Source organism: Hyperoodon ampullatus (assembly GCF_949752795.1).
Source record: "Hyperoodon ampullatus genome assembly, chromosome: 4".
In the NCBI taxonomy this organism is placed as follows: domain Eukaryota; kingdom Metazoa; phylum Chordata; class Mammalia; order Artiodactyla; family Ziphiidae; genus Hyperoodon; species Hyperoodon ampullatus.
In genome coordinates, this window is record NC_136917.1 from 36,354,481 (window position 1) to 36,362,773 (window position 8,293).

General features: G+C 52.9%; 1 protein-coding gene across 1 annotated transcript in view; it reads left to right on the plus strand.

Annotated features, from left to right (window-relative positions):
* The window catches only part of SUGP2 (SURP and G-patch domain containing 2), a 31,292-nt gene extending 24,278 nt beyond the window's left edge, over positions 1-7,014 (plus strand). Inside the window, exons 7-11 of the mRNA XM_079701647.1 lie at positions 70-131; positions 3,286-3,422; positions 4,059-4,179; positions 4,720-4,813; positions 6,363-7,014. Of these exons, the coding sequence (XP_079557773.1) occupies positions 70-131; positions 3,286-3,422; positions 4,059-4,179 (320 nt within the window). The 3' untranslated portion in view covers positions 4,720-4,813; positions 6,363-7,014. The remainder of the gene's footprint in view (positions 1-69; positions 132-3,285; positions 3,423-4,058; positions 4,180-4,719; positions 4,814-6,362) is intronic.
* Positions 7,015-8,293: the final 1,279 nt, after the last annotated feature.

Below are 8,293 nucleotides of genomic sequence, written 5' to 3' on the forward strand. Positions count from 1 at the left end.
ACCTTCATCCTCTAAATAATTTGGGGAAAGTACATATATGTGTATATATACATTTCTTTTGTCTTCCAGTTCACGAACCAGTTCGAATTGCCTATGACAGGCCTCGGGGTCGTCCCGTGACCAAGAAGAAGGTGAGTGTGGCTGTGAGTCCTCACGTGTGATGTAGTCAGAGTTTGCCAGAGTTCCAAAGGGCACTGGCGTGACTAAGCTATACTCATACTTCAGGCCAGGTGTCAGCATACAAAGCACAACACACAGCCTTTTCTCTCCCGGGACTTCTTTTTTTTTGTGGTACGCGGGCCTCTCACTGTTGTGGACTCTCCTATTGCAGAGCACAGGCTCCGGACGCTCAGGCTCAGCGGCCATGGCTCACGGGCCCAGCCACTCCGCTGCATGTGGGATCTTCCCGGACCGGGGCACGAACCTGTGTCCCCTGCATCGGCAGGCGGACTCTCAGCCACTGCGCCACCAGGGAAGCCCTCTCCCGGGACTTCTTAAAAGTGTTTTGCATTGCCCAAAACCACAAGAGGGAGTAATTAGTCTATTTAACGGATGTGTGAGGCCTGATATGTGCAATGGATTGGAGAGATGAACAAGATAATGTCTCAGCCAATGAGAAGTTCAGATTTAGTAGACTATAATTGTGGTTAAAAGAGTGCGCTACTTTGCTAGTAAGCCAAGTGCATGTGCCTGCGCGCGTGTGTTTATTAACTGGTCAGCACCTCTTGTGCTCCCAGCTCCATCTGCCCACCTAGAGGCAGCCGTGAGCGGGGCTGGCAGCAATAGAAATGTGCAGGACCGGGAATGGTGGGTGCTGTGGGTGCAGAGAAGCAGGTCAAAGGGAGGCAAGCAATAAGGTGGGTTGGGGGGTACCCTTTAAGCAGGGAGGCCTAGGAGAAGCCCCAGATCAGTCACAGGTCAGCAGGGAGCCCTTTGTGCCTAGAATGGAGTGATGGGGTGAGGAAGTAGAGGTGGCAAGCACCCAGGTCACATAGGGCTTGTAGATGGATGTCAGCACTGTGGCCCCTTCTCTGGGAGAGGCATTGGAGAACCACGGTGGGGATTTGGGTGGAAGACATGGCCACTATGGCTGCTGTGTTGAGAGCAGCCTGTGGGGTGGGGGGCGAGGCAGAGCCGGGGGGCCAGGAGAGGTGAAGGTGGAGTTGGTGGGACTTGCTCACGGATTGGATGTGGAACAGAGAAAGCCAAGAGTCCAGGGTGACTCCAGGGTTGTCGGCCTGGACAGTTAAGAGAATGGAGCTGCCATTGACTGAAATGGGGAGCCCCTGTGGGAGCAGGTCATTGGAAGGAGACGCGGGGGCACACTCCAGACAGCTGGGCTGACACATGTCGGGGCAGGTGAGGCTAGACAAGCTCACCTGGGATACATGTGGGGACATCACAGGACTCTAGAGGTCAGGGAGGTGAGTGGGGAACCAGGCGAGGTCTCTGCTGTGTCAGGGGGTGAGCAAAGCCCAAGTTGTGGCTCAGACCTGTTCTGAGTGCATTGCATCAATGTCAATGGCCAAATGAAGCATCAGTGTGACCCCAGTTACAGCTGAGAGCAGGGACCTTCCTGTACCCGAAGCTTGTGGTCTTAACAGCTGTGTTGGGTTTTAAGCTGACCCAGCACCCGGGTACCCATCTGGTGGCCTGGGTGAGGCACAGCCTGGTGAGAAAGCAGCCTTTTCAGGCTCAGCCTGGCCATCTAATCTTGGCATGTGAATCCTGAGGTTCTGTTTGTACATCTGGAAAGTGGGGCAGTTGCACCTATCTTGCAGGTAGGAGATACCTTGAGGATTAAATGAAATGTATGTTAACCCGGTGTGCAGCCAGCTGGTGTCCTGCAAACATGGGTCTCTCTTTGGGGTGACTGCAGGCAGGGAGGAGGTCTCCCCTGCAGCTCTCTGTGCACACCTCAGCCTGGCCTATGGTGCATGGCTTTGCTCCAACCCCAGGAAACCAGGCAAGGTGATTCTTAGACACAGTTGAACACTCACAAAGATCTGTCCAGCTGAGTGGACCCCTGTTCCTCCTGTTGCTCCCACCTGAACAGCTTTCCTGAAGGGGGATGCAAGCCTGCCATTTGGGAACCCGTGGCCAGCCTTCCCTCTGCCTTCCCCATCCTCTTCCCATCCCACACTTGTCCCCTGCTCAGACCCTCTGACACTAACCCCAGCTGCCTTGATCAGGACAGAGGAACCTTCTCCTTGGGAGCATGTGAGGCCCTGGGGACAGGCTGTGTTCAGTGTTTAGTAAACGGATTAAAGAAATAGGCTCAGGCGGCAGGGACTCTGAGCCCCCAGCTGCCCAGCGGTTCCAGCACACTGTGGGTGCTAATGAATATTCATGAGTGAATGGAAATCCCCTTTGCTCACACTGGGCAGGCTCCTCCTCCAGAGGCCTCTAGGCTTTTTAATTTGTCTTCCCACAGTTAGCTCTGGAGCCCAGACTTCCTCTAGGGCTTCTTACCTTTCCACCCACAAGGTCTTTCCCAGGCCCCATCCTTCTTCCCAGCTGCACTGGCTCTCAGTGAGGTCTGCTCTGTGCTAGACATGGACCCCAGAGTCCAAGTGAAACCCGGTCCCTGCCCTGGGGAGCTCTCAGAGCTTCAGACCTGGGAAGCACCAGACAGACACATAGGTCAGTCAGGTTTGCTGAGTAATGCCTGAGGGCAGCCAGGGAAGCTTCCAGGATGGGGTCACTGCTCAGAGTTTTGGAAGCCCATGGGAATGAATGAAGCAGTGGGAGAGGAGTGGGGGTCAAATAGGGAGGACCCTTTGAGCCTGTTTTTCTGTACAGCCTCTCTCCACTGCCTTTCTGGATCCCTCCTGCCTTAGCCCTGCTGCCCCTCTGACTCCTGTACTCCAGGGGCCTTCCTGCCTCAAGTCCTCTGCCCTGTGTCCCTCAGCCTGGGATATGCCCTCTGGTCATCACAGGGCCACTCTCTTTATCCAGGTCTCCACTCTGGGCTCTTCCTACTCACCCTTTGGCCCCAGGACCCACCATCCCCTCAACACTGCAACAAGAGTGGTCTTGGTGAAGCCTGAGAGGCTGGTCTGGCGTGGTTCTGTGGGGATACCTCAGGCTGGTGACCTCCAACCTTTAGAGGTCTCAACCCACCCAGGGAATGTTGCCAGGACCATGGCTTGATCTTGAGCATCTGTGGAGTCAGGGAGGCATTAGGGGTGTTAGTACTGGACCATGTCCAGGTATAACCCAGGGCAGACCCTTGCTCCAGGGGCTTTGCTGCACCTCACGTGCCACACTCTTCTCTCTCCTCAGAAACCCCAGGACTTTGATTTCGCCCAGCAGAAACTGACTGACAAGAACCTGGGGTTCCAGATGCTACAGAAGATGGGCTGGAAGGAGGGCCACGGCCTGGGCTCCTGTGGGAAGGGCATCAGGGAGCCCGTCAGCGTGTACGCAGCGGGTGCTGGGGGCCAGGGGTGGGGATGGGCAACCATGCCTGGGGAGATGAGGCTTTCTGTGGGATTCTGGTCCTAAGTCCTTTGACCTGAGCCTGATTCTTGGTTTTCTTCATGTCGCAAATGGCTTATAGCAGATCATTTACATATGCAGGTGTTATATAGCTCCTTGCTGCACTTGCATAGACTTGGTCCCTGGCATTTGGCCACATTCATTATTATCATAAAAGCCTGAGTGGTAATGCTGGCTAGTTACGCCAAGAGCCACTTCCCTTTTCCAGGAGCCCACATGCAGACTAGCCAGGGTAGAGCACGGCCCAGAGTTTATTAAGCCCCATTAGCATCCAGCAAGCATTTCAGTTAAAATTGAGCTTAGCACCTGCTGGGGAGGCTTTCTGCTGTAATCAGGGGCTGGCTTCTGAGCACACTTCTCAGAAAGTTCGCATGCTTGCACGGGTGAGTATCCCTTGTTCCCCACTGTGAATTGTGTCTTTATTTTCCCCCTCCCTTGCTGTCACTGTTGTGTGTCCCTCATACCTCTGTCCCACTCAGATGGCTCAGGCTGTTTTCCATCTCCTGGTGGCCAGGCTCTGGGCTCAGGTGTGGCTAACTCTCCATTTTGCTCCTTAGGGGAACTGCCTCGGAAGGGGAGGGGTTGGGTGCCGACGGTCAGGAGCACAAAGAAGACACGTTTGACGTGTTCCGTCAGAGGATGATGCAGATGTACAGACACAAACGGGCCAACAAATAGGTATGTGTGTGAGCTACTGTGGGGGGCATTCTGCCTAAGCTGATGTTCTGGTACACAGAGAAGCTTCCTCCAGAAAAGTTAATGTGCCCCACTCCTCAAAACCCAAACATCAAAATATCACTCCCCCCAAAAGATCATAAAATTTTGTGAGGGAAACAAAAGGAGTGTTTGGATGTGGGTGTGTCCCACCTCTCACCTTCCAGGCTGAAGGAACGAGCCCCATGCTCGCCAAGCGCCACTGCACGCAGCCCATGGTGCGGCCTCCGCACTGGGCTCCCAGGTGTGACTGTACATGGCCATCTTGTGGAAACAAGCCACCACGGGAGTGGCCTGGTGTCTTACGAGTGTAAGGGTGACCTGGAAGCTGGTGCTGCAGAGGACGCCACTCTGCCTCATCCCTTTCTGAGGATCTTCAAATCCTTTTCCTTCTGAGGGGCCTTTGGCCTATAAATATCCTATCTTTCTCCTCTCCTTTTAGTTGTCCTCCCCACCCATAATTTCCATCTCAGTTTTGAACAAAATCGTTCTCTCCCTGAATAGATGAAAACCATTGGTGAGAAAGATAAGGCTTGAAGCAGCAATTACTCTTAAAACGCCACCTCTGTCCCGGATCTGCCCTGGAGCCAGTGCCCAAGTAGGTTTGGTGTGTACACGAGAAACAAACGTCTCTGCAGTTTCTGGTGCGGAGGTTCCACCCGCTGGCTTTTCTTTTTCTTAAAAGAACGCACCATTTCCAGTCTGCTTTTGCCTTTCACCCTCTTCCAAATGCTTTTGGCAGCAAGTCTTCTCCAAGTCTCCCCTGGTTCCGCTCAGAAGGTGGGGCTGCCCTTGAAAGCACCAGCGCCCTATAAGTACTCAGGAACCAGCCCCTGTCGGTTTTCCTGTCCTGGGACACATTGCTCTCTAAAAGTGATCTGCTTGCAAACTTGATACCGAAACAGTCACAGATCATATCTTCTCAAATTTAAATAGGAAATATAAATCAGTAATAATGAGGTCTGTGCTCTGGTACCACAGCTGTCGGTTGGAGTGCTGAAGCTCTTTAAACAAGTGGAGGTACTGGATTCAGTGAACGTGTTATTTATGGAGTCTCATCTCTTAAATGCATCCCAAGAGACTTGACGAAATTTCAGCAATGTATTCAGCAGCTGTATTCAGTGGGGAGTAATCATTACACCGATGAAACTTTCCCCAAATTTACGTGTCTCTTAGAATCCACAAAGCAAACTACAGTTTTTTTTTTTAAACCACATATGGAGTCTCTCCTACAAAGGGGTGGGAGGTGTAAACTCTTCAAGACTCTTCATTTTTTGCATGTGTGGCAGTGTAAAGAATTGTTTTATTAGGGCCTTTGTACAGAGCAGAAAGGATCCTCTTGGGGTGGGCTCTGCAGCTGTTTGCTATTTCAAGGCGTATGATTGCCGCCCCTTCCAGCTTCTCGCACTCTGCCTCTTGCAACTACATGCGAAATTCTCAGGCTGTGGGAATCTCTCAGCCCTTCCTCATAAAGCAGCAGTGTTGAAGTTTTAAATACATGCTAAAATCTGGAAAACAGGATCCTGCTGATACTATAAGCTTGGGGGACACAGCAGTGAGTTACCCTGTCAGCCACTTGTATTGGCTGTTATGAAATCCTTGCTTTCTCAAAGCCCAAGACCTCCTGGGCTGTAGTCCCAGGCTCCTCTGGATCTGTCTTGTCTGTCTGGCCCACACTCACCAGCACAGCATCACGGGCCTGTGCTGGCATCTCACGTGCCTGCCTGATGTTGCCCTTCTTCATGCCACAGGTAGTCCCCAGGGCTCTGCTTGCTTCTGGTCACTTTTGTTGCTTTGGCAACTGGCAGATCTTTATGGCCATGGACATGCTGGAGGTTCTTCAGCAGAGTTGAAATAACCTGCAGGGGTGGTGTGGTTTGGGGGAACCACAGCTATGGGGGTTCACCTCCTTTCTTTTCTAATCTTTCCAACAGCCTTCCATGTTGGCTGGGGGTCAGGTAAAGGGATAGAACTCTGAGAACAGGGCCTCGATCCCGCATGGCCTTTCACAGAGCACCCTTTGGTGCTGAATGAGGTGTACACCCCCCAGCATGGGTCCTGGCTCTTTTTTCAAGCATAGCTTTGACCATCATATTCGCTTTGTCCTAGTATATTCATTCTTGGCTTTCTCTGCTTTTATTTATAAGTAAAATATTTTAGGAATTCCCAGGGTTTGAGCCCTGTTCCCACAGCCTCCTGCCACTCCTCCTCCTGGGGGTGTCCTGCTTTGAGCTGACACCGTGAGCCTTTGGCAGTCGTCAAAGGGAGCACCTACTTCTTGAGCCTGGAAAGTCCTGTAAGCACTCAGGTGGCGCTTCTGTGGAGTTGACATTGAGGCAGTGAAGGCGTTGCGTGGGTCGGGGAGGAGCGTGGTGGTGCGTCCCTGTGCCAGCTGTCGGCTGGGGACCAGTGCGCTGGCCCTCTGTGCCCGCCCTTGCCCTCTCCAGCAGAGGCCGCTCTGCGGGGAGCACGCGTGAGAGCAAGTGCAATGTGCAGTTGCATAGCCTTGTCAAAGTCACAGTGTCTTTTCTGTCATTCTAGTTCCAGGGTCTCTTCCATGAGGACGACAGGCATCCGGAAAGTGCTAACTCACCACTTTGGGTGCTTACTGTCTCTGCCTTGTTTCCATCACTGGAAATCATATAGAGAAATTTAGCGTTTTTGGTCCTTGGTAAAACCTAGAAGACGTTTGTGATGTTACAAAATGGAAGCTTTGGGGTTTTTTTCTTTTTTTTAATCTAAGAAGTTGTGGATGTTGTTAATCATTTAGCTGTTGAAATAAATGTAGAGGAAACCTAATTTTCCATGGTCTCCGTTGATGTGTTTTTAAATCAGACTGGTTGGGGAACACATGGTAGATGTTGTAGGGCCTACGTGGAGCCAGATCGTAAACACTGCTGCCTCCCAGGCATGCCCTCTGCCTGCGGGGCCTTTCTGACTGGCTTGCTGCAGCTGGGGGGCCTGGTAAGTCACTGGGAAAGCCTAGAGGGTGCCAGGAAGCAGGTAGTGATCAGGGCCAAACATAGTGGGTGGGTCCACCCTGTTTTCTGTGGAGAGGGGGGTTTATTGCTGGGTACAGAAATCTGCCTTTGAGAGGGTGTCGGGACATGGGAGCTTTACCTGAGCTGCCCACAATTCACCTGCCCACCTCAAGGCCTTCCCTGATCTCAGGGTCGGGGTTCCAGCTGCCAGAGTTAGACCAAGGCCCACCTGGCTTCCCCCTGAGTTAGGAGCTGGCCTGTGGGACATGTTCAAAGCTCCCTGCTGTTCCCATATTCTGCACAGCCTGTGTCTGATTCCTCCATCAGTGGCCCCTTGGCCCTTCTGGTGAGGAGGGAGGGTAAAGAGCACATAGGTGGGCAAGCCTGGCACCTACAGGACCTGCAGGGACCTCCACCTGAGCACAGTGTAATGGGCAGGAGCCTGAGATATGGTTGTGCCCGGGGTAACAGGGAGCCCAGGAAGGGTTTGGGGGGCTTTGTCAGCAAGAAAGGTGGGGATGGAGGAGACAGGGCCCCTTAGGAAGCTGGTGTCAGACCCCTGAACCTCTCCTCTCACTGTGTCCCAGAGGACACTCAGGAGTGACGAGGACCCATATGATCATGATGGGAGCTCTTGTCATCCAAGAACCTCCCACATGTTTGCTATCATCTTCACCAGAACCCTGGAGGTTGGTGTCTGACCATGAGCTTTAGTGCCACTCCCTGAGAAAGTTGCTCAGAACCTACAAGGACCCCACCCACTCTCCTCCTCCCTCTTGGGAGACCCCCTTCCCAGCTCCCCTTTATCACTGTGCAGGGCTGGGGAAGGTCACTTAGACAAAGGCACACAGAATGAGTTTCTCCAGCCCAGGACACTGTTCAGGCTTTGAGCTCTGGCAGGTCTCTCCACCTCAGGCCTCAGTTTCCCCTCTGCGATTTGGGAAGGATTTCTTCCTCTGCTACCTTGTCACTTAGGGCTAACTGGAACCTGAACATGCTATTGTCAGCCTGGAGGACCCCTCCCCTCCACGTCCTACCCCCACAGCCTCTCCTCTCCCTGGAAGCCTTCTGGACCAGGACCTTGAGAGGCAGAGGGT